At 45.9% G+C, this 26636-nt stretch overlaps 1 protein-coding gene across 3 annotated transcripts in view; it reads left to right on the forward strand.

Moving 5' to 3' along the window:
* Positions 1 to 26636, forward strand: part of RFX4 (regulatory factor X4) — a 139680-nt gene that overhangs the window by 107540 nt on the left and 5504 nt on the right. For 2 of the 3 annotated variants that reach the window (XM_080662089.1, XM_080662088.1), the window contains exons 14-17: positions 6979 to 7098; positions 7435 to 7596; positions 19869 to 20031; positions 22001 to 22139. In XM_080662089.1, the coding sequence (XP_080518215.1) occupies positions 6979 to 7098; positions 7435 to 7596; positions 19869 to 20031; positions 22001 to 22139 (584 nt within the window). The remainder of the gene's footprint in view (positions 1 to 6978; positions 7099 to 7434; positions 7597 to 19868; positions 20032 to 22000; positions 22140 to 26636) is intronic. The other variant, XM_080662087.1, reaches the window with a different exon arrangement.

Below are 26636 nucleotides of genomic sequence, written 5' to 3' on the forward strand. Positions count from 1 at the left end.
CTGGGCTCCCTGTTTGCCAGATGTGCCGAGATTGTGCTTCCGCGGGGCAACGTTGCAGGGTTCCACCGTATGCGCGCTTCCCAAGCCGGCCTGTGAGGAAGCCCCGGAGTTCGAGCATTTGCAGGGGCTTGATTGGCACTCCAGCGATGGGTAGACTGTCTAATCCCTAGAAGAGGACTTCCCATTCATTTCCTTTTATCTTATTGACCCTTCGAGTTCTCACTTCAGGAGACATCCCTACTCCCAGTCCTCAGCTACTGTTTTCCGGCGGAGGGGGGAGTGTGGGGGTGGCGGGGGGCTTGAAATCTGCCCTGGGGTGTTTATAATAGCCTCTTTGGGCAGAAGCCCAACCGCCACTGGGGGGTGGGTGCTGTGCTCCCTTGTGGGACCCTATTTTCTGTTTTCCCTCGGAAAGAATGGAGTATGCACTGAGTCCAGGTCATCATTAGCACAGTGAGGTGGGACTTTAAGGCATTATCAGACATTGGAGATCTCAAAACACTTTGGCTTCAATTTTCTAGGCATTTCAGCAAAGGGCTGTTGGTAAATTTTCTGGGTAATTGCTTCAGCTCTCTATTTTACTTTGCAAGTAGCAATGTGGTTTCGTTTCTCATTATCTCCAATTAAGCCAATCAGCTCTGGGGTTTGCTCGGGGTTTAATTTGACACGTTTCCATCCAGCTTTTTATGGTCTTGTCACCGTTTTCCAGTTGTGCTATACAACCGAGTGACTATGTGGTGAAACAAAGAATGCGCTATTTTTTCTAAACAGCTCCATCCATGAAAGACTGTGTTTACCCAATTGGAGAGGCGTTTGTGGTGGGTTTCTTTCATCTCCGCCTCGGGAGGGTCTCCGGCCTTGCCTGCACCCATTCGCTCTGGGCTGTGTGTGCAGGGGCGCTGGTGGCTGCGACCTAGGCAGGGCCATCAGGCGTGGCGTTTGATGGCTTCCAGTTCAGCGCAGTTAGTGTTAGCACATGTTACCTCTGGCTCTGGGAAAATCACCCGTGCAGAACTGCTTTCAGTTAAGCTGGTGGTTGGAAAATACTTGAGATTTTTTTCATTGTTTCAAAATCAAAGAATCAACAATATCACACACATATACACATCCACAAAGCATGCCTCTTTTCCTTGCTTTATCTTTTATTCTTCAATTTGCTGCTGCTTAAACTATATGTATGTTATCAAGTACCCTTCTTTAGACAGGGCAAGTAATTCACTTTACACTATTCTTTGAAATTCATTTGTTTTTACTAAGTTCACAGTCAATGTGATAAAGGCAGTTTGGACAGTAGAACAATTAGGGTTTAATGAATGAGTTGAATTTATGACTAAGAAATATTGTTCCTTAAAATGTGTTTATTTCTTTTTGAAGCACACACAATTTTAGGATATATTGGCAACTCAGGCAAATGGCAAAAATGGTCACAAATCTTTTAGAAAATGAAAGAAAGAGATAGTAACCCAATATCACTTTTGCAGTATCTTTCGACCCCAAACAGGTTGAAATACCTGCTTCCAAGGCCATTTCGCAAACTATCTGAAATGGTCCCGCTCCTCTGACTCATTGTGGAGTTTTGCGCTTGGGGTGACATGCACGTTGAAAGAATTTGTGGCCGACAAAAGCCCAGCTCCCCCTTTCTGCCTGTGTATGTCAAAGACACAGTTGGTGGTTGTGTTTGGGTCATGTGTCCCTTGTATAAAAACAGCTAATTAGGAAAAAGAGCCCTCTGTTCCCTGGCCCCACCCCCAGCCCAGGGGCCAGCTCCATCTATCTGATAACTCCACACGCTCCTGTCGCTGTGAATGTGCGAGGTTGTGTGTCAGGTAGCAGGCTGCCCATCACAGGGATCGTGTGTAATATGACAGTGATCCCACGGGAGACTCTATCACCTCTTCCCAGAACACCCTCTTTCAAAGGTGGTTGACTCCTCTCTTCTCCTTAATTCCTTCTCACTCTTTTCTCCCTAATTCCTTTTCATTGGAAAAGCCTATGAACTAAAGTAGCTGTGAACTAAAGTAGCCAGACTTTCTTTCTTGCAGCAAGCAGCGGTTTCTAGCCAAGTTAGTCGCACAGGTAGGCTAGCAGGCAATGAATGAGCTTTGAGTCATTGCAGAGCTGAGGAAATGAGAGTTTTTATTTAAAAACCAACCAACCATATTTTCAGGCGCCTGCTCTGACTTAACTTCTTAGGATACCTGGGTCTCGGTCAGCACAGGTGCCTTTGCCCGTTCACTCTGGGCTTTCACCAGCTGCCCCTGATCTCGCGGGAACATCAGGAAGGCCACACGAGTTCCAGAAGTACTCGGCACAACACGGCTTGAAATCAGCCTGGGTTTGATGGCTAAGGGAGCAGCATCGCATATCATCCCCCAGGTTTTCGTGTTTTCACACACTTGTTTTCTGCTCGCTTCAAAGTTCACTCACTTGGCGGGCGGGGCCAGGAGGCCACATGGGAGTGGTTCTGTCAGGGATGGGCCACCAGACCAGCGGCCATGCTGAGCCTTCCAAATGGCTGCGCTGTGCGTGGAAGTCCTGGCCTGGCTCTCTTCTTCAGAACCTGCTAAATTACAGAATCTTGATGTTGGAGTTGTCACTCAGGCCTCCACCGAGCACTAGGAGACAGGAATCACTTCCCTGTTTGCAGGAGAAGGAAACAGGGATCCAGAGACGAGAGGGAACTTGCCCACAGGCACACAGCAAGTTGACTGGAGCTCCCCCTGGCATCCCCTGTATGATGGATCTTGTATTCTCTCTGCTAAGCCACACTGCCACTTGCCTCTTCTAACTTTCCCCAGTGATATACTAATAATAAAAACAAAGTAACATTTACTGAGGGCCTCGTATACATGACCCCTGATATTGGGTGCTTTCCGACTTAATTCTCACAACTACCTGTGAGGTCCCTTATTCCTGCCCTCGATGTGACAGATGAGGAACCTGAAGTAGAACATGCAGCAAAGGCAGGACAATGATAATCATGGTAACAAGTGCTTAGGAAGCACATACTACCCTTGATGCTCATGTTAACTCTGCACGGCAGATAATCATAGGTACCTTTTTACAGAGGGGGAAAGAGAGCTTGCAGGCTTTCTTGCCCAAGATTAATGTGGTGGGGCTCTGTTTCACAATCAAATCTGCCCGACCACAAAACCCACGCTTTTCCAATGACCACAGTTAAGACAAATACCCTGGGCTCAGATGCATGTACAAAAAGACTAAACAAATTTATTTAATCCTCATTGATGGTTTTTTAAAGCTATGAGAGAAAAGAACAATAATTAGACTATCATGAGTCTTAAGAGGTACCAGAAGACAATGGAATAATCTCTTTTAAGTACTGAGAACAAAGAACTGTCAACCATTATTCAAGAGTGAAGGCAAAGTAGAGACATATTCAGTAATACCAAGACTGAGAGACTTTGCCACCTATAGAACATCACTTAAAAAAAAAAAAAACAACATGATGAAAGGATGCTTTTCAGCAAGAAGAAAAACAAAGCCATGGTGAAGTCTGGAGTACAAATAACAATGTTCCAGTTATTTTTGCTGTGTAACAAATTACCTCAAAGCTTAAGTGGCTTAAAGCAATCATTTTATTATGCTTGTGGGTTCTGTGGGTCAGGAATCTGGGCAGGATACAGCAGGGATGGCTCTTCTCTGCTTTGAGATGTCTGGGACCTTAAATGGGAAGGCCCAAAGCTAGTGGCGAGTCGACAGCTCGAGGCATCTTCCCTCACGTATCTGGTGCCTGGGTTGGGATGACTTGCGGACCGGGACTGCAGACCAAGGTGCCCGCAGGTGGCCCTTCCATGTGGCTTGGTTTCCTCACAGCATGGTAGCTTCTGAACAATTCAGCTTCTCACATGGTGAGCTCAGGGCTCCAGGTGTGAGTGTTCTAAGGAGGAAGGCACATTGCCTTTTATGACCCAATCTCACCAGTTAAACAGAGTCACTTCCTCCACACCTTATTGTCCAAAACAGTCACAAACCTACTGAGACTGAAGGGGGTGTGTAGACACCAAATTCCCCCTGGAAGAAATGTCAAAGAATATGAGGGCCCCATTTTCAGATGAGAGAAAATTTAAAATATATAAGTAAGTTCAATTAGCTATTGCTTCTAATTTGAAAATGAATTTTTGTATGTTTGTAAAAGGTAAAACCAAATTCTAGGAAATAATCATGGGGTGGTGGGAAGAGAAGCTTCAAGGAATAGTTAAATCATGCTAAGGTCGTGGACTACTAAATACAGCCAGATGGTGAGTATACCAGTGGGTTTTTGTGGGTTTTTTTTAAGTATTTTGTATTGATTTTTCAGAGAGGAAGGGAGAGAAAGATAGAAACATAGATGAAAGAGAAACATCATTGATTGGCTGCATTATGCACGCCCCTCACCAGGGACCTAGCCCACCACCTGGGTATGTGCCCTGACTGGGAATTGAACTGGTGACCTCTTGGTTCCTGGGACTTAATCACGAGGAACAACAACAGCCTGTGATTATTGGAATCTAGAGTCTAGGTCAGTGGTTGGCAAACTCATTAGTCAACAGAGTGGCAAACCGCGGCTCAAGAGCCGCATGTGGCTGGCGAGCCGCAGTTTGCCGACCACTGGACTAGGTGATCTGTAGGGGAATGGGAGCAGATTTCAGAGTCAGACCAAACAGGCAAATCCCTACTGGATTACTGATGGGAGACTCATTTCCTCACCTGTAAGAGGATAATACCACCCATCTCACAGTTTGTTGTAAGGCTGAGACCTGTGTTAATTAATTACTTAGCATAGTCTCGGCAGAGTAAGCACTCAATATAAGGTAAGTGTGAAGATGATGATGACAGCAGTGATGACAATGATAATGGTGGTGGTGATGACAACAGAATCACAAGAAAAATAAAGCCAGAGAGTCTCAGAAGGACTCTAAATAAGTAAACTAGATCTTCTGGATGGTCTAATAATCGAATTGACATGAGACAGATTAAGAGGAGAAAATAACAAAATGCAATTATGTATGTACAAACAGGGTTCCATACGAATATGAGACACAAGGACAAATCAGGAGAAGGGAGGCTGTTGTTTGGAACTTCAAAGGGCTGGAAGGCAATTCATATGGAGTTGAAAAAGCAAATGTTTGGGAAAGAAGTGTTTGCTGAGCCATCTTTAACAAGGGGTCCCAGACTTATTTCATTTTGCATAATACCCTCCAGGTCCATCCATGTGTTGCAAATATTAAGATTTCATTTTTTTATGGCTAAATATACATAACACAACTTTTTAATCCACTGGTCTATTGGTGTGGAATCTAAATAACAAAATGCATGAACAAACAAAACAGAAACAAACTCATAGACACAGAGAACAGACTGATGGTTGCCAGAGGGAAGGGGGCCTGGGGGGAGTGGGTAAAAAGGTGAAGGGATTAAGGAATACAAATTGGTAGTTAAAAAATAGTCATGGGGATGTAAAGTTCAGCCTAGGGAATATAGTCAATAATATTGTAATAACTATGTATGGTGCCAGGTGGTACTTGAATTATCAGAGGGATCACTTTGTAAATTATATATGACTAGAGGCACAGTGCACAAAATTCGTGCACTTGGGGGGGGGGTCCCTCAGCCCGTATTGTGAGAGGGTGCAGGCCAGGCCAAGGGACCCCACTGGTTCGAGGCCGGGGAGGGATGTGGGAGAGATTGGCCAGCCAGGGAAAGACCGCAGGAGGGCTTCAGGGCATGTCTGGCCTGTCTCGCTTAGTCCTGATTCACTGGACTCCAGCAGCAAGCTAACCTACGGGTCAGAGCGTCTGTAACCTGCACATCATAGCGACTGGTCAGCAGGTCGACTGTCTGCCCCCTGGTGGTCAGTGCATGTCAGGGAGCAGTTGAGCGGCCTTAGCATATCATTAGCATATTATGCTTTGATTGGTTGAATGGCCGACCAGACACTTAGCATATTAGGCTTTTATTATATAGGATTGCCTAGCCACTATGCTGTACACCTGAAACTAATATAAAATAATATTGAATGTCAACTGTAATTGAAAAATAAAATTTTAGCCGTAGCTGGTTTGGCTCAGTGTTGGCCTGTGGACCAAAAGGTCCTGGGTCTGATTCTGGTCAAGGGCACATACTTTGGTTGCAGGCTCCTCAGGCCCTGGCCCTGGTCCGAGGCATCCAATCAATGTGTTTCTCTCACATCGATGTTTCCCTTTGTCTTTCTCTCTCTCTTCCATTCACCTTAAAAATCAATGGAAAAATATCCTTGGCTGAGGATTAACAAAAAAAATAATAATAATAAAATAAAATAAATACATTTGTTTTAAATTGGGGGGAAGAAAACCACCACCAACAATGGGACACAGAAAGGACTTTGATTAAATGGGCCTTGCCAGGTTCCTTTTTGTCTATCACAAACTAGTTCATTTTAAACTATAGTTGTCTATAATGGTATCTCTCTTCCTGGAGGTCCTCTATCTAAGTTCTTTTAGGCAGTTGGAGGAATGTCAAAGGTTCTTAGATTGAGCAAGGAAAAGATTGCATTGCCACAAAGTGTAAATGCCACTCACCTATGCTGAGCAGGAGATTAGGCTGAGGATACAGCAAATAAGAGCAACCTCTGAGCCCTGGCTGGTTTGGCTCAGGAGATAGAGCATCAGCCTGTGGACTGAAGGGTCCTGATTTGATTATGGTCAAGGGCACATGCCCGGGTTGCAGGCTTGATCCTCAATAGGGGTATGCAGGAGGCAGCTGATCAATAATTCTCATCATTGATGTTTCTATCTCTCCCTCTCCCTCTCTGAAATCAATAAAAATATTTTTTTTTAAAAAAAGAAAAAAGAGCAACCCCTGACATGAGATCATCACTGAGTGGGGACTGAGAGTCGAAACAGATCTTCCAAGCACAGTGTAACCTGTGCTGTTGACCAGGCCGAGAGGCAGCTGTGTGCTGACACGACTCACCCTTCTGTCTGGGTCTTCTCTCACCAGGGTCTTTTCACCTAATTCACTTGATGTTTGATGACTACGTGCTCTACCTGTTAGAATCCCTGCACTGTCAGGAGCGGGCCAATGAGCTCATGCGGGCCATGAAGGGAGAAGGAAGCACTGGTAAGCCAGCACTGCCCTGGACATTGCCCTACTTGGCAGTTTGATTTGTGTCCTTACTTCTGTGCTCTGTGGTTCTTTATTTAGCTCTGTACCCCTGAGAATGTAGCTATGGCGAGCAGGTCATGTGGCACGAAACGGGTCCTGTCTTTTCTTTGGAATGGGCATGTTGTATATGGGCATTGCCTTGGGTGCCATGATGGGGATGGGAAACCAGCGAAGGGCTTTAAGCAGAGGAGTGACAATGCAGAGTAGAAAGACCGTCATTTTTTAAAGCCCCGTAAAGACAACTTGCCTTGACCTTTGGCTATAAGAACCCACCCTTTTCTCTACTTGTAGCAGAAGTCCAAGAAGAGATTATCTTGACAGATGCTGCCCCGCCCACCCCTTCACCAGTGCCGTCGTTTTCTCCAGCAAAATCGGCCACGTCCGTGGAAGTGCCACCTCCATCCTCCCCTGTCAGCAACCCATCCCCTGAGTACACTGGCCTCAGCACCACAGGTAATAAAAGGTCCCCCAAGGCTCTGAGTGGGGAGTTGACGTTTACAGCAAGAACTTTCTGGATAAATATTCATCCCTTTAGCCCCACTCCCCAACACGGCCAAAAACCTAAGTATTTTCCTGGATTTATAGATAACTTGCAGTTATTCATTTGTACATATTCTTTAGGCTTCTGTTTCCAAGTTGGCAGATTAAGTACATGATAAAATTTCCACCCTTCCAAAATCTAAGCCACTAAAATGATTAAAATTACATAAAACATAAATTAATACACAGACATTCTTGAAAACAAGAACCACAAATAGAGGCAGCTCTGGAAAGGGGTCCAACAGAAAGCCATCTACTAAGCATGACAACCATATTCAAGACATGGGAACGACGAGGTGCAAACTGGTGCTGTGGGGTCCCTGGGGAAGGGGAGATTCTGGGCAAACATATCGAGGAAGACCTCACAAAGGAGGAGGATTTGAGCTGGAACTTGACTTTGACAAAGGTCTGCAAAAGGGCTTTCTGGGCAGAGGCCAGTGTTAGTACACACGAAGGGGTAGGGAAGTGTGGGCCCTTTCAGAGACTGGTAAGCTCTGGCTGAAGTGTCATAGGTCCCTGCAGGAGTCACATACGGCTGGGAAGGTAAGCTGGAGACACATCCTGGAGGATCTCAAATGCCAAGACAAGGTTTGGAAATGGAAAAGTGATGTTACAGGGATAATAGTAGCTACTTGCTAATGTCCAAATGTTGCTTTACAACATACAAAGGACCTTTGCATAACTATCCCACTTGATATTCACAATAACACTGCAAGATAGCTATTGTTCCATTTTATGGAGGAAAACTAGAGAGTGAGGAAGGTTACATTCCTTGTCCTGGGTACCATAGTCAGTAGTAGACATCAATGAATTCATTCAAATTCATTCACTCAATTCAACAAATGTTCACTAATATCCTATGCTAGAGGCCCAGTGCATGACATTTGTGCACTGGGGAGGGGGGAGTCCCTCAGCGCAGCCTGCACCCTCTTGCAGTCCGGGACCCCTCGGGCAGTCAGACATTCCCTGAGGGCTCCAGAGAGGGTGCAGGCCGGGCTGAGGTACTCCCCTCCCCACCGAGTGCACGAATGTCGTGTACCGGGACCCTACTATAATAATAATAAAGAGAGAATGTGTGTATGTGTGCCTCCACATTATCCCACGTGCTTGCAATCAGATGAGGTAAAAAAGGCCCAAGTGCATTGTTAACAGCGATGTGCTATCCAGATAGAAGGGATTGCTCTTATTAAGGCCTATAAGATGAGGGCTACCGCTGAGAATGCTGCAGGAGTTTAGAGAGAGAAGGCATCAGTTTCTTTCCCATCTGAACGCTGGCAGGCAGGGAGAGAGGTGAGACTCAAAGGCAGCCTTGGAAGATACGAAGGGCTCAGCTAAGAAAAAGAACTGGGTTCATAGGAACAGAGGCAGGGACGATCCTCCACTAGATGAGCCCTGGATGGACAGACCAGTCTTTGTGGAGTGGAGGACTCGCTATGACTGTGATAATTCATTATCTTTCCATCCCAACATGCTCTACTAGTCCCCCAATTACCCAAGTCATCTTCAAATCTCTCTTCTCCCTAAACTCCTGTATTAGGATCGGCTAAGCCACTGTAACAAACAGATGCAGACATGGATGGAGCTAACACAGTAGACATCTGGTTCATGCTTGCAAACAGTGCTGGCAGGGTGTTTAGGTCGGAGAGGAGGCACATGCTCCTTCAATATTTTCCTCCACCATAGCCCCAGACAGTGGTTCTCAAAGTGTGGTCCATGGACCAGCAATATCAGCATCTCCTGGGAACTTGTTAGAAATGCTCATTAATAGGCCCCATTGCACCTACTGAATTAGAAACTCTAGGGGTGGAACCCAGCGATTTGCTCATCAGCCTCCAAGTGATTGATGCTCACTGTTTTGAGGACCTCTGCCTTAGGGCTTTGTCAAGCCCTAACCTGAAGGTGGCACGTGGCACTTCCACTTATATTCCATCACCCAGGACCTAGATACACGACCTCATGTAACTGCAAAGAGAGGCTGGGAAATGTGTGTCCCCAGGTAGGGAAGGGGGGATGCATAGGGGAGACACTGGCATTCACCACCACACCTCCCAAGTCCAGTTGTCTCAGTACCGACCTGGACAGACCCATTCCTCCGGAGTCTATAGTCTGTCTGCTTTCACACTGCCGGGCTTATTTTCCTGAGGCTACGCCTCCTCAAAGTGCTGGGGCCCCAAGTTCACTGCCTCACACCAAACCCTAAAGTTCTCATTTTCCATATCACTTCACACCTCCACCTCCAGAACCATCCTTCCATCCTGTGGGAGAAAATCCTACTCAGCCTTGATGTTTCCGTCACCTTCTGGGTCAGAATCTTCCTCCAGATCCTCATAGCATGGGCCTAGTTATATCCTAGTGCTGCTTAGAGTAGAATTGCTTTCAGAATAGACTAGGAACCCAATGCTATTTTTTGAAAACTAAATAGGGTAACAGTGCCCTATTTAGGATGTTGTTTTTTATCCATTCATTTACTCACATATCTATCCATTTATCCAATAAATATTTCTCTAGTGGCTTCTGTATACTAAATAGTTTAGAGAGCTGGCTATGCAAACGAGAATGTGTAGAGGTTAGGGCTCTGATGGGTTACAGTGCAAAGTGATGATGCTAAGTTGGGAGAAGGGTCAAGGTATTAGGGGAGCATAGAAGGGGGCCTACCACCTGTATTTGGAGGGCCTGGGAAGGCTGAACAATGAGTGAGAAGGTAAGAGGAAGTAAGTAGTATAAAGGCCTGGAGGCAAGGGAGCATGCCATTGTCAGGAACTAGGTATATATGCCAGCAGTCTTTTGATTAATTCCTTCCCCAAAGTTTCCTGTCTCCAGAAGTGGAGCTACTCAGAGAGGAAGCGAGCAGATGCTGAGGAGCCGTAAGGTGCTGCCTCCTCTGCACTCTGCCAGGGGCAGAAACTTGCCAACAAACTCAGTGGCCCTTTGTCAGGACCTGCTAAGGAGCCTGGATTCTTCAGAGTATCGAACAGTAGGGCTGTCAGTAACTGGCATGAGATAGAGCTCTGATTTCACTTTGGGTACACAGCCAGAGAGGGCTCTCCTCTTCTGTGGAAAGTTTGATTTTCTTTACACAGATGCACCCCAAATCATGTTTTGTTTCCTACTTTGAAGAGAAAGAACATGAGGCTCCCCCCACCCCACCCCCGCCCCCGCCTTCTCTCCGTAGTGAGTTGTTGCGGTTCCTGCTTGGAGGGCTCAGGAAGAGGAATTAATTACAGCGAACAACTTTGTTCACTGAAAATAAACAAGGGACGGGAACTGAAGCACTGATCACAGAGCTGCTGGGGGCGGGGCGAGGGGGGCATCTTCCCAGACTAGAGTTATGGGGCAGCCACCCAAGTCCCTGGCCTCACTAGGAGAGGAACCAGGGCAGTAAGAACAGCCAGGAGCCAGTGACCTGAGTCATCCTGCCTCAGACCCTGCCCCCACCCGGGGAGACACACATGCAAGTCAGTCAGTGATAACATCCTTACTAAGAAAATAAACAGGGAAATTATGCAAATAAAACAGTTCTGCATTATGAAGCAGAAACAATTTGAGTGCTACCTGTCTTGCGTGTAGCAACATAACAAACAGATAGCGTCTATGGAAACGGGGCACAGGAGTGTGGAGGGAGGCTTCTGGGGTCTCTTCCAAACTCTCATCCAGCCAGAGTCGGCCTGGCTTTCTTCCCAGCAATTTGGAGGTCGCGAGTAGGCAGGTGTGATGGTCAGAGCCACAGCAATACCATAAACGTGTTCAGAGGTTTCTGGGCAATGTGTTCAAGAGTCATAAAAGTAGCTTCTTAGAAATACAAATGTGAACCAGGTTCTCTTCAGATGACTGTAACCTTTGAAGATTTTGGCACATTCCAGCTTTGTTCTCAGATATCTCCAGGGGGCATTAAAAATGTCATCCTACATAAAACCAGGTATAATATTTTTGTCGAGTACCACTTTTGAAATACTCCATCCATAAATTAGACTGGATCTTGGCATGTATTTGTGGTTCATGGTTTTGGAGGAAACATAAATATAATTTCCTAACAACATGTATGGTTTTATAGATATTACATTATAAAGCACAAATTATTTAGTGATGATATATACCAAAATAGTAGGAAATGTATTATGGTAGGCTTCCTAAATTGGGGGATTTGTGTAATTTTTCATTAGGCAACACTGTAAATTGGGAAGCAATTATGCATCTTATAAAATGCATTTGCCATGTTTCTTTTTTAAAAGGTTAACTCAGCATATAGTTTCCATGCCCAGTTAATTTTTATTTCCATCTTAAAATTATTGCTTGTTTATATATCATTGCTTTCCAAAAAGGATCTGAAGTATTAACAGAAAAAATGAAGCAAAACCAATTTTTTAAAAAGGGCCCAAACCAGAAAGCAAGAAATAAAGAAGTGGGTAAAACAAAATAAAACCCTTGTCTAAAACAGTTTATTAACGCCTTATGTGAGATTTTATGTGATCTCATGATTTAGTTGGGTGTCTAGCCCACCCTGAATGGTAATGCTCGGATGATGGACATATGAAGTCTGACTTATTGAGAGTCAAGGCCAGTCAGGTGTCTGTAATTCTTCCACAAATCAGTGTCTCACTTTTGACGGACACTTCATTTCTCAGCTATGAGGAAGAGAACTGAATTATGTCTGCTTGTTTAGCACAAAGAGAAAATCAATTCATTGCACAAAACCCTTTGGTATCTTTTTTCAATCCTCACCCGAGGATATGTTTTTATTTACTTATTTATTTTAGAGAGAGGGGCGGCGGGGGGGAGAGAGAAAGTCAGTGTGAGAAACATCCATCGATCAGGGGATCGAACCCACAACCCTAGGTATGTGCCCGGACTGGGAATCAAACCCGCAGCTTTTTGGTGCATGGGATGACTCTCCAACCAACAGCCACCAGCCAGGGCTCCTTTGTATCTTTTTCATACAAGGATTGGTGAATGCAAAGCAGTGGAGATAAGGAGTTATGACTCACTAGGAATACAGCCACTCTGCTTATCTACATCTAGGTCTGTGTCCACACCTGTATACATGTATTTCTAAGTGTGTTTTCTTAAGACTATATTTAGTAATTGCTTTTAAAAGGGAGAAAAATGAAAGGGAAAGGAAAGGAATATCAGGCACCAAAAACTGAACCTGAGGCATGGCCAATTTCAATTGGGCATGTTCAAGTCTATGGCAACGCCATGGTAAAGACGGTTCAATGTTCCACTTCAGCAGATTTCCACAAGCAGATATCTATGATTCCCATACATCCTTTTTCCCCTCCTAACCTTGTGAGCTTGCCACCGCCCTCATGGCTCAGCAAAGTTCAGAAATTATAACTTTAAGGAAAACTGGCTCTCTTCCTCCTCGGGAGTGTGGCAGGTGATACCAAATTGCCCTGTCCACTTAACATGGCATTGGGCTGCAATCTTTAATGTCACTGAAAGCAAAATGTGAAGCTCCCACTCTGTCCGGGTCAGGCCACCAAAGGGTTCTAAGACCTTGTTTATGATGTCATTTTAAGTATTCCCTCCTTCAACAATGACAATAAAAGTTAACTATTAAACTCATGTTTTCTCCTTCCTGCCATGGGTTCCCTACAACACAAAACCAGCCAATTAAATCACTGAGATGCTGGGGTGCCTAAAGAAATAAAGCAAGTTCCTCATAAATGGCCCTAACTGTAGAACATCTGGCCTGCCCAGCTGCGTTTTCTCTACTTCAGTGGAGGGTATAACAAAGATAACTGGCTCCTAGTCTTTCCAAATAACAAAAGCTCAGTTATTCTGAGGGCAGCTACACTGAGTGGGGTATGCTGGACACTGTGGCCCTGCCTCTCAGCCCTCGATGACTCATCCCAGAACTTCCTCCTCCTCCTCCATCCCTGCTGCCTCCTTTTCTTTAAAGGAATGAAATAAGGACATGTAAACTGAGATTAAAAATAGGTGGTTAATCTGCTCTTGACTTCATACCATCAGGGTCTTGGCTTGATGTTGGCACCTTTGGGTTTGCTCCTCCATTCATTTGTTCATTCCCTGTATTTCGTGTCTAATCGGTGCCATGACCTGGGGGTCCGGAAGTGAGGAAAACAGGCATGGTCTCTGTTCTCACAATACTTATATTCTAATGAAGGGGTGGGGAACATCTGGCTGCAGGTTGCATAAGGCCTACAGAATCATTTGGTCTGGCCCTGCCAAGGCAACTGCAGGCGGGACTCGAAATTCAATAAATCTAGGAGTTTTTTTTATAGCAACGTAAATTTATATTAAGTGAATTATATTAAAGCGAACAATGTTATAAATATCTAAATGGCCCTTGGCAGGATAAAGGTTCCCCATCCCTGTTCTAGTGGGTAAGATAATGCAGAAATAAACAAACAGGTAAATATATAACTTCAAATGTCATAATGAAAATAATAGTGTACTCTGAAATGGTATAAAATGGGGACCCTCCTTAACTGTTATAAAATGGGGACCCTCCTTAACTGTTTGTCAGAGAAGGCCTCCCTGAAGAGGTAACAAGGAGCCAGGCAGGTTGGGGGAGGAAAAGAATGTTTGGGGTAGTGGGAACAGCATGTGCCCAGGCCCGAGGCAGACGAGCCTGGCAGGTGAGGACTGACTAGTGTCTGGGAAGAGGGGAGAGTGGCAGGAGAGGAGCTGCAGAGGCAGGCGGGGCCAGACCATGAATCAGCATCTCTCTGGGAATGAATTGGTTTGCTGCCCCTGCTCAGTTCTGTCGATTAGAGTTTGGCCATGGAACTGTTGATCAAGTTTAACTCAGATGAGTTTTTCCACTTCAGCAAGAATTCTCAAGTACAATTACATTGAGGAGAGCTGATAGCCAATGGGATTTATATGTATATATCTATATATATAAAAGCCTCAGTGACTGTTACAACTGGTGGATGGGTCGCTATGATGTACACTGACCATCAGGGGGCAGACGCTCAATGCAGGAGCTGCCCCCTGGTGGTCAGTGCACTCCCACAGTCAACCTCCCATGCTGGCCAACCTCCCGTGGTCCCTCCCCCCAGCCAGCTGGCCATGATCGGCCGATCACCAGGCCAAGGGACCCCACCTGTGCATGAATTCATGCACTGGGCCTCTAGTAAATATATAAAATATTTTCTTTCCCTGTCTCCATCTTGAAGATTACATGAAATGCTTGTTTAATATCAAATATTGTCAAGCACACTGTTCAAATGGAACTTCTTGTGATGATAGAAACATTTTTAATCTGAGCTGTCTAAAACAGTAGATACTAACAACATGTGGCTACTGAGCACTTGAAATGTGGCTTGTGCAACTAAAAAAACCTGGTTATTTAATTGCATTTAAATTTAAATACCCACCGATGGCTAGTGGCTACTGTTTTAGGGCAGAGCAGCTCTAGAGTCTGGACATACTTAAAGGGGCTTATTTCCCAGGAAGGTACTAACAAAAGGCTTAGGTTAGCTCAAAACCTGAGCAACATCTGGGATGGTTCATAGAATCCTAGTGGGAAAAAGGTTCAAACAGTTTAGCCCAAGATGTGAAGGAAATGCATGGCCAGAGAGCCTGGGAAATAGTCTAAATTTTCACCAGCATGCACCAGCCTCACAACTTCTGACTTTTAATGGCCCTCAACATGCAGGGTGCATGGCAGGAGGCAGTGTGTTGCGGAGCCTTGCCACTCAGTGTGGTCCATGGACCAGCAGCTTTGTCATAATTGGGAAGCTTGTTAAAAATGCGACTCCCCACCTCCCGAACCAGAATCTGCATTATAACAAGAATGCCAGGGATTCAAATGCACATTCAACTGTTAGAAGCGGTTGTTGTGGAAAGGCGTTGGAGCTGGGCAGGTCTGGGTTCAAATCCCAATTCTGCCACTTCCCTGAGCAAGTCTTGGGTCTCAATTTTCTCACCTAAAAAGGAAGGTAATACTTACTGAAAAGATTATTATGAAGGTTCAATGAGTTGATGTATAAAAAGAAACTAGCATGAGGTCTGGTTTATGTTGGATGATCAATCAATCATTCATTAATTCAACAATCATTACTGACTGCCTATTATATTCCAAGCACCCTTTCTGTCCTGTGCTTAAAACACCTTCCAGAAAAATAATATTGGGGGAATAAAACGTTGTGTTGAGAATGGAAAGGAAAGAAAATATTCCTCTCTAGCAATTTCAGTACTATAACATGGACAACTTTTCTTTAAAGGATTCTCAAAAATCGGGCTTCCAGTGCTGTCCTCAGACTTTCAAATGGGAGTAGAGGAATGGGGAGGGGGAAAGAAGAGAAAGCGAGGGACTTAGACAACTAGAAAAGGTTTGTTATGGTTTTACCAGCAAATGAAAAGCAATTAGAGCTGTCTTAAAAATGAAGCACAAACTGTTAACGGCACAGGTTTTCTTTCATTAGTTTCCTAAAGAAAGAAGCAGCAGCAATTCTCACTGGAGGTCCCACGGGTAGGAAGGGGAGTGCGAGGGGTGTTCTTTTCTGCTACCCTGGCAAAAAGGGTTTCTCACCCAAGCCAGTAGGTGTTAATCTGCTTAAGCCTGCCTGAGTGGGTCTGTTAGGTTGCTGGCACATGGCCATTTAGGGGTTTTGTTTCCCAGACCACAGGAGCCCATTTTTCCAAGAGTTCCACTAGCTTTTTGTTTGATAACGTCTGTTTCTAGAAGCTTTTACTCCTTCAACAACAAATTCAATAGAACAGAAATTTACTGAACACCTACTATTAGGCAGACCTCTCTGATGGGGATACAGAGATGAATATGGAATATTTGCTGTGCTCCAGAAACTCACGCAAAAGTAACTTCTGCTGCTTTCTCTAGGTGACGGCTGTTATCACGCCTCTTCCTACTGCTGGGGGCGGGGAGGGCGGAGGGGGGGCAGGAGAGGAGAGAGAATCCTCTGGCCCCCTTCGCTGCCCCCTATCAAGCCCCACTGACCTCGCTGTGCTCTCCTGAGATCCCAGGGGCTTCAAGGGTTAATTACTTGCTGGATGTGGCTGGTTCATTGTTCTCCCAAACTTCTACCCCCCTCTAGTTCCATTCCCAGTTGTAAAATTTGCTTAACATAGTTTAATAGTTTTCTTTTCACAGAAGCAATACACATTCATTATAGAAAAAAACATAAGCAAAATGAAGAAAAAATTTAAAGCCACCCTCAATCCTACCACTTGAAGATAACATGTTTTAATAAAAATTATAACAGTAATTTTGTAGGCAGTTCAAAATAGAGAGGAGAGTTATCACGCAAAATTCAATCACCGGGGACATGATCGTGTTGGGGGTTTTCCTCCCAGTCTTCTTGCAGGTATTATAAATGATGCCTAACGCACAGTCTGCTAAAGTCATCTTCCGGAGGAAAAGTACTGTGTAGATGTGCAAAGTGGGAAGGGGTATTTTAGCCATACTGGCAGATAAGATTCCAGGCATTTTACAGAAAACCCTGGTAGAAGTTTGCTGTCATTAGCTGCATTATTGCTGCTATTAAGTATTTCATCCCTGGTGACAGAATCTGACCCAAGAAACTTGTCTTTCTTCCTTGCAACCTGAAATGGGAAATACAGAGATTTCTACTTTAAGCAAGTCTGACATAAGAATGCCTGAATCCATGAAGAGTGCTTGCCTATCATTAAAAGCCTACCCTGTGCCAGGCTCTGACATGTTATCTCAGTTAATCCTCACAATAGTCCTTCAAGATAGACATTATCATCCCTATTTTTCAGATAATGAAAGAAGGGCTCATAAAGTGTCAGAGGCTTGCCAGGAGCTTACACACAGTCCCTGGCAGAACTAGGACCCAGAGTACAGAGACATTATGGTAGAGTTAGTGGGAAGTGTGGGGCGACCAGGTTCAGAGCCCTGCTGGGCCGCCCACTCACTGTGGGGCCTTGGGCACATTTAACATGCTACATTCCCCTGAACTGGACTTTTGTGTGACATCAGTAGCCTGCAAGTAGTGTTGACATACGGAACCATCCTAAGAACCCAAGACATGGAGTCCACTGTAAGGGCGTGTGAAAGGAAGTCCTGTGTGTTCTGAGTTCCAAGGACAGTATTCTCCTGAGTGATTTGTTTCTGATCCTATGGCTCCTAGCCTGTCAGCTCCCCTTTATAGCATTTCCCCTGAAAACTCTGAGCCAAGTTTAAGGCCCACCTAGAAAGAATCGGGACCTTCAGGGTATGCATGTTTCATCTCATTCCTGATTGCACTTTCTGCTCCAGTTTTGTTTTAACTTCTTCTTTCACTACCTGGGGATGCTCTTTCTTTTGAGGGTGTCTGTAATGCACTTAGCACAGTGCGTGGCCTATATTAGATGTTCAATAAATGGTGTCTCCTTTCATGCTCTTGGGTTGCATCTGTGTCACTTCATAAAAAAAGGAAGACATTGTTTGCATTCCAAAAGATTCTCTAATTTACAGGAGGGTTCGATAGAAACTTCTTTTAATAATAAACACGTGTACTTAGAATAGGGTGCTATTTTCACTGACCTTTAGGGGTACTCCTTACTGGGTCTCTGTCATGTAACTGGCGCAGTGCTGACCTTCCGGCTCTTACCTTCCCCCTGCCATGTCAGGGCAGCTGCTCTCCTGTGCTATTTGCAAAGTGTTTGGAATGGAATGGATGGCATTTTTTAAATGAAAACCTTTTCTTTATCTTTCCAGAGGAATTTTAAGATAGAAGTGTTCGGTTGCAGAACATACAGAATTAGTGAATCAAGTTTTCTATTTTACTTCTTTTTTAAAAAAATATTTTGTCACTTTATTTACTTATTTATTTTTAGAGAGAGAGGAAGGCAGAGGGAGAGAAACATTGATATGGGAACAAAACATCCTTTGGCTGCCTCCTGCATGCCCCCTACCAGAAATTGAGCCCACAATCCAGGCTGGGAATCAAATTGTGGCCTTCAGTCAGTGTACAGGATGAAACCCAACCAACGGAGCTACAACCAGCCAGCGCTTCTCTTTTACTTAAAACTGGCCTCCTAATTATTTAGTTTTTCATGTGTCTACACAGAGGAGTTGAATCCTATTCCCTCCTCCTTCTAAAATAGGCTTGATTATTTTCACTATGTCAGCATTCTAGACTTTATCAGAAATTAATTTGATGAGTTTATTGTCCAGTTATTATAAGTTCATTAAATAACATAAGCTTATTTATTATTAGTTATTTCTTAAATTGCCATTTTTAAATTCTAAACATCTCATAAAATTCTTAAGCATCTTGAGTGTTTTTAATTTTGTCAATTTCTTTTCTCAGTCCCTAGCACTTTCAAAGTATCCAATTAAAAAATAAATTAGTGGAATTAACAATATGTATGGAATAGGTCATGGTAAGGGTCACTGTCTAATAATCTTCAAAAAGACCTGGGCAAGCAGAGCTCAATAATCTACTTATGTTTACTTAAAGCAATTTGTTGGATCCTTAACACCTGTTGAGTTGAATGTTGAGAATTTATTTTGCTAGGCCTGTCTGAGCTACATTGCCCCAAGATTTCTTTTGTTCTCTCTCCTTCGCTCCCTCCCTTTCTTCCTATCTTTCTTTTCCCATTTCTTCCTTTCAAAAACTTTATTGAAAGCCTTTTGGCCTCCAGGCTCTATGCTAAACACTGGGGGAGCCAATGGTAGGCAAAATAGAGAAGGCCCCTACCCTCATGGAGTTCATAGTCTGGGGTTGAGGAGTGGGGAGGATAGGCATTAATCACATCACATTCATTAACGGATGTAGGATCACAAATTGTGGTAGGCACCATCAAGGACTGTAGTGCAGTGTGGGATCTGACCCAGTCTGGAGTTAGGAAACAGCTTCTCTCTATTGAGATATGAAGGAAGGAAGCGTGAGGGCTCTGGGTTGCAGAAAAGAGTGTGTGCAAAGGCCCTGTGGTGCTGGGAATCCTGGTACCCTGGGAAGAAAGGAAAGAAAGATGTTATGGCTAAATCAGGTAGAACAAAAGCAGGGGGTAGGGGAAGCTTATGGTGAGGTCAGGGGACCAGAGAGACATATGCTTCGTAAATATTTTAGCTTTCAGGTCAAGAAAGCCAAATGAAAAAATTTAAAGCCACCCTCAATCCTACCACTTGAAGATAACCTGTTTTAATAAAAATTAAAATAAAAAAAATGTAAGCCCCTGAAGTGCTCTAAGGAAGAGCTGGCAGTGCGAGAGCTGTGCTAGGACTGATGCATCTTAATTTGTCTCTGCAGGACCGATGCAGTCATACACGTGGTCTCTAACCTACACGGTGACAACAGCGGCGGGGTCTCCCGCTGAAAATTCCCAGCAGCTCCCCTGCATGAGGAGCACTCACGTGCCTTCTTCCTCGGTCACACACAGGATACCAGTTTATCCTCACCGAGAGGAGCACGGGTAGGCGGCTCTCCTGGGTTGTTGCCTCACTTTTAAATTTGATTTTAAAGAGCAGGCTTTACTTGGCAGTTGTTTCCTCAAACGGCAGGAGGAGCGCACCCTGTGTTTAGTTCTTCCTGTGCCCAGCAGTCCCCACACGACCAGGTGAGGCCACCCCATTTACAGACGAGGACATGCAGACTTGGTTGGAGAAATTCAGTTCCTCTGAGTCACACAGCTGGTAACCATGGGGTCCAGACGGAGCAGTTGTCTGCCTCCAGAGCCTGCGTTCTTCCCTCTTTACTCCTGTAAAGTCTCAGCTGCACACGCCATTCAGCCGTCCCTTGGTGGCTCTTTGTGTGCTCTGCAGCCTTAGAAAGCTTCCTGGTAGGTCCCAGTCTTTCATGACTGTTCAGAGGAGGCCTTCCCCACCTGAGAGCTGGAGGTCCCTGGAGGGTGGGAATTATGAATGGGGTACAGGGAATCCCTGTGGGTTCCAATGATGCTTTGGACCCTGAATAATTCAATCATTCATTTTGCCTATATTGTGCATTGATGTTGCTGTGAGGAATAAACTACAAATCCATTTAAAAGTGTGACCTGAATCACAGTAGCTTTTTGCCATTATGCACTGTCTTTATCAAAAGACACTAATCTTACAATGTCTAATGTGCAGTGATCTGAAAAACACTTACGGTGTTAAAAAGGGCCCTTATCCTCAAAAGTGAGGCTCTGCTGTGTGGGTGCAGTGAGCCTCCCGAGCCAGGTTCCAACAGACCAGCTGTGGGGGATACGGGAGGGAAGGGAGAAGGGGAGGGAGACGGGGAGGAGGAGGAGGACCTCTCAGGTCCCTTCCTCAGGGTGGCCCAGCATAATGCAGCAAGGTGGCGACCCTGAGGATAGGCACAGGTCTGGCTGTTGGTGTACTTGAGCTATTTCCATTGGTTCAGGTGCCCCAGACCGATCTGTAGTGTAGCCATTATTTTTCAGGGGACTCCTAGGGTATTTCCTCACACATTTAGAATAGATATTGAAAATTATTTCAGAGAGCTTTTTTTTTATTGATTTCAGAAATGAATCAAGAAGGGAGAGAGAGAAACATCAATGATGAGAGAGAATCATCGATCAGCTGCCTCCTGCACACCCCCTACTGGGGACCAAGCCTGCAACCCAGGCATGTGCCCTTGATCAGAATTGAACCCGGGACCTTTCAGTCCTCAGGCCTACACTTTATCCACTGAGCCAAACCAGCCAGGGATCAGAGAGCTTTTTGATTCTGCAGGAAAGGTCGAATAGGCACCCACGTGGTCATGTCGGCATCTTTGCTGTAAAGTTGTTCTTAAGAACAGTGATTAGAATATCCCGTGTGCACATAGGATTGTCTTTTTTATGGAGTGTCTTCACATATGTGACCCTCCGAATAAGCATGTGCAGCATGTTCACAGATGGGAGAAACGAGGCTGCAAGGAGCCCGAGAGCCCAAGGTCCCTGAGCTGGAAGGTGGTGGGGCCGGGCTGAGAGCCGAGCTCCCTAGGCCATGGTGTTTTCTCCCAGGAGAGAGCACCTGGAAGGTACCACACCCTTCCGCATCATGGGAAGCAGAGGCCTGAACAACACAAAAACATAAATCCCAAAGTAACCTCTTATTTTCCTATTTGACTTAAGGATATCATATGGGGCTTTTTAAGACAACAGGAGTAGAGGTTTCCATCACTAATTATGTTTTGCTCAGGGCGAGCTTTTGTTCCCTGAGCACTTGCTGGGTGGTAAGGGAGATGTACCCAAGGGAGAAGGAAAATCAACCTGGGAGTTTAACCTTACCACAACAGAGCTACAGAGTGGACATGGTAAGACAGGGGGAAAAATGGAAGAAAGAAAGGAAAACAAAAAGGAAAAAAAACAAACAGACGAGGTTGGTTTTTGAAGACGTCAAACTGATCTGTTCTTCCTGCTATTACTCACAATAGTCAATGTGTTTCATGCTTTTTAGATACACAGGAAGCTATAACTATGGGAGCTATGGCAACCAGCATCCTCCGCCAATGCAGAGCCAGTACCCGGCCCTCCCTCCCGAGGCAGCCATCTCTGGACCACTCCACTACGCCCCTTACCACAGGAGCTCTGCACAGGTGAGTGGGTGGTCCTGCTTGCTTGTCCAGGACAAGTCTACTCATGTAACACAGTGAATAAGCACCTTCTGTATACTGTGTGTGCAGCTGTGTGTCACAGGAAAGGATGGTCTTTTCCTCAGTGTCACTTCGGCCCTCCAGTGGCTGCCTGTAGTGGGAGACAACCATGTTCACGCTCCACTTTCTCTCACCCATGCACGTGGGTGTGAACAGTTGTCTTTAGTTCCGCCCACTCTCACCTCTCTGATCCCAAGATTCAGTTGGTTGCCATGTCTGTTGCCCTTTCTCGGGCAGCCCCACTCCGATTGGACCTCTCCTTCCCATCAGCATTCCCCTGGGGCAGACCCTCATCGAGTCATGCAGGACTGTTATCTCAGCCTCATTCTAACTGGCGTCTTGGTCTCCCACGTGTGCTCCTTTCAGTCCCACCCCCACAGTCTCACCAGGAGAATCCTCCTGAGGTGGACCCTGTATCACACATTCTCAGGCCACACCTTTCTTTGGGCTCTTGCTGTCTAACCAACCAGATTGACCTGCTGTGACCTGTGGGAATGGAAACTGTGGTTGCACCTGTAACATCAGTGTTGGGCACTCGACTTGTCTTAGACACTTTCCTGTGCACTGGCCCCAGACACACCTCGTTGCCAATTCCACTCAGTTCCACATTCTGTGTGTCTGCACCCCCACGGTCGTTGCCTCAACTCAGGTCTTCATCTACGTGAGATGATGGCAGAAGCCTTCCCATTGGTCTCCATGTCGCTAAACTTGCCCATCTCTGGTCTGTCCCCTACTTTGCAGCTAAAGGAATCTTGGGGGGAAAAACCCAGTCGGTCATAATACTCTCTTTTGCGTGTCATCGCTTTCAGAGTCAAGTTCAGTGCCTTAGCCTGTCTCTCAGATTCATTACCATCTGCCTCTGCCTGCCTTTCTGGCCTACGAACGGCACCACCCCCTTCCTTGCTTCAGGCAGGCCAGCCCGTAGGCAGTCCCCAGGCCTGCGCTGAGGTGGCTTCCTCTGGCTCAGAGTCTCTGCCCCAGCCTCTTCACTGCTGTTCCTGACAAGCATCTCATGGTCTTTGTGGCACTTCCTGACACTCCCCCCTTCCTTCCTCCAGGACTGCATTAGGCCCCACTCCTCTGTACTTGCATGGCACCCTGGGTTTTCCTCTGTTGGTAACACTTCCCACACTGTGATCATGGCTGACTTTCCTGACTCCCACAGGAGACCCCAAAGCTCCCTGAAGGCAAAAATTAAGTCTAGCATCCCCGGGTCACAGGGCATGCATCCATCAGAAGGAATAGCTTGCTTTTACTGAATATGTGCCGAGTCCTTTGCACACCCTCACGGTAACCCTTGCAGGAAAGAAAGGGAGAATCACTTGCCCGAGGATCTGAACCCAGGCAGTGTGGTCCAGCTGTTCAAGCTCTTAGGCATCACCCTCTGTTGCCTCTCAAATGTCGGCATTCTCTGAGCGTTTATGGAACAGATGAGCAACAGGAGGAGGGGTCAGCATAAACAACAGTGTGGTGTGCCAAGGACGCTCACTGGTTCTGCAGGTGTGGGGGCCGTGGTAGGTTTGGGAGCCCGGGAGTGGCAAGGTGAGAACTGTGCTTGAGAAAGAGCTCTCGCAGCACTCACAGCAAGAACCAGAAGCGGGGCTGGTGGAGGCAGGGAGCTCTGCTCCCAAGCGCTTGCAGGGGTGGAGAAGCGAGATGGCAGGACGTGAGCCAGGGTGGAGGCCGCAATTGCATCAGCTGTCAGGACAGCTTTTGCCGTCATCCGGGGGAGGGCCCGAGGAGAATGTATCCACAAACTCGGCACTCGGGCACACAGGCGTCTGTTTTGATTTCCATCTGAGGTACCAAGGGGAGCCCTGGTATAATCCCCAGACAAACCAACAAGTGGATTCCACTAAATCACCACCTGGGCACTCATCACAGGTCTCCATCTGCATCACACAGAGACACCAGCTCCTCAGGGGCTGCTTCTCTCGGGAGCAGGGTCTGTACTCCTCTCCGTGACAGAGCTGCTGTTACATGCTGGGTCACCCCGGACACAGCATCAGCAGCTCATTCACTCGTTCGTTCGATCGTTCGTTCGATCATTCCTCAAATGACTGTCAGGTGCCTGCTATGTACCAAGCACTGCTCTAGCCTTGAGAATACAGTGGAGAATGGGACGGAAACGTGCCTGCTTTGGGAGAACTGACGCTCCAGCAAGAGACACTGGTCTAAGCCACAGTGGCAAGATCAAGCTAACATTCTAAGCCACAGCTCCCGGCATCATCTTCCCTCTTACTTCACCCCTCATCCCTCGTGCCTCCTTATGAAATTTCTGCAGCTGGTTTTCTGGGTTGATATTTTTACAGCCATTGCTATAAAAAACAAACAAAATAAAAAAACACACCAGGGTCTCTTAAAGGCCCATGTGGTCCCTGGCGATCAAAGATAGGCCTGCAGCATCCGCTCTAGAAGCCACACATTCCCCGACTGGAGCACTGCCATTACTAGTGGGCCCAAGCGAAGGGCCCAGGACGACATGAAAGCCCAGGGTGGAGCTCTTTGGACCCAGACTAGATATCCTGTGAGAGGTGGCAGGTCCTGGCCAGCCTCTTCACCTCCATGCCCTGGGGTCTTTAGACAAAGTCTGTGACAACCTCTGACCCCAGCGCACAGCACACTGTGCACTCTGTGGGTTAGGCCTCAGTCTCCATTTGGAAAGTGGGCTGGGGAGAAGTTAATTTATCACATCTCTGGCAGGCTGCTTCTGTGGAAGGTACTCTCTAACGACAAAGAACCTTTTGTTTTTCATTAACATTTATGCATCAAGCACTGTATTAGGCACTTTCATATACACTTAATTATCATAGCAGCCTTTTCTCCAGTTTTCAAAGATGAGGAAACAGCTTCAGAAGGTAGTTTGCCTCAGGTCAGGCATCCAGGAAGTGACAAAACAGACCCCAATGCAAGTTCTCCAACTCTCAAGCCCCCAGAGCCGAACACTGTGTATCTTGGAGGGTGGGAGGTAAATTCAAGGCTACTGCAACTATTCTCAGTAAGTTTCAAGTTTCCAAAGAGAAAAATCACACACCCAAGATACCTTATGTCTTTCCTTTCCTGATTCTTTGGGTTAAGGTTGAGCATTTGGGGGAAGCATATAGTGCAGGGCTAATTAGTTTTATGTTTTGTTTTTTTAAAAAATATGCTTTTATTGATTTTAGAGAGGAAAACAGAGAGAGAAAAACATCAGTGTGAGAGAGAAACATTGGTTGGCTATCTCCCATATGCACCCCGACCAGGGATAGAACCCACAACCTGAGTACGTGCCCTGACTGGGAATCGAACCTGCGACCTTTTGGTACATGGGACAACACTCAACCAAGGAGCCACCCAGCCAGGGCCAGGGCTAATTGGTTTTAGATTCCCAGAGCAGAGGTCCAACTGTTCCAACCCTGAGTACTGAAAATCACACTTGAGTGTATCAGACTCACTGGGGAAAAGATCTGAGTTGAAGAATGATGGAAGATGGTTAAAGAATGCCATTGGTCATCAGCTCGAGAGTACCTGAAATGACTCCAGACAGGTTTGCCTTAAAGAGCCATTCAGTACACCTGTGACGTGCAATAATTGTATACATCCCAGCATTTATGTGCTCAAAGCAATCTGCAGTCATTTGTTTTTGAAAGAGAGTATGTGTGTGCCCTTGCTCATACTGCTGTTTTGCACAACACATGCTTGCTTTCTGGGTAATAGGAAGGCACACCTCCAGCCCTACTTGAATTCTCATAATTTCTGAAGGAGGGCGTCCAGATGAATGAGGCCTCACAGTCTAACGTTTAAATTACTTCAGAAAAACACCCTGTTGCAAGGATGCTGTCCTTGCTCACATCAGAATAAGTGAACAAGGGATCTTGTCAGCTGTACTTTCCTAGGTCCCATTCTCATGCCCGGCCCAAAAGAGAGAACAAACCAGACTCAGTGCACAGCCACAAAATATTTCTGAGCCTCACTCCACTCACCTTCGTGGAACCTCTACCCTCCCGCAGCCATGAATGTAGACTGGGAATGTAGACTTGAGCTCAAAAGCCATGTGATCAACCAGAAGCGGTGTGACAGAAATACACTTAGAGTGGCCTGGAGAGCCGTCGGTTACTTCCCATCTGGATGGCCAAGGCCCAGCCCTGCCCACCAGTCACAGCTCTCACAGAACCTTCATCTCAACCCAGGTCAGCCCAGGGCCTGTGGGTGCTCAGTCTCAGAGGCCCACTGACTGCCAGAGTTTGCTTAGGGTGCTCTGCTTTGGGATAACATCCTGGGCCAAAGGGAGTACAGATCAGTCAGCCAACGTGGCGTAAGATCCTGACCGCAGAGCCAGGCTTCCTGGGTTCACATCCCAGCTCTGCCTCCGATGAGCTCTGTGCACAAGTGCCTCATGTGAAACTAGAGATCATTGTAGTACCTATTTCACAGCGTTGTTGTGAGCATTAAGTGAGTTAA

Source organism: Plecotus auritus (assembly GCF_963455305.1).
Source record: "Plecotus auritus genome assembly, chromosome: 3".
In the NCBI taxonomy this organism is placed as follows: domain Eukaryota; kingdom Metazoa; phylum Chordata; class Mammalia; order Chiroptera; family Vespertilionidae; genus Plecotus; species Plecotus auritus.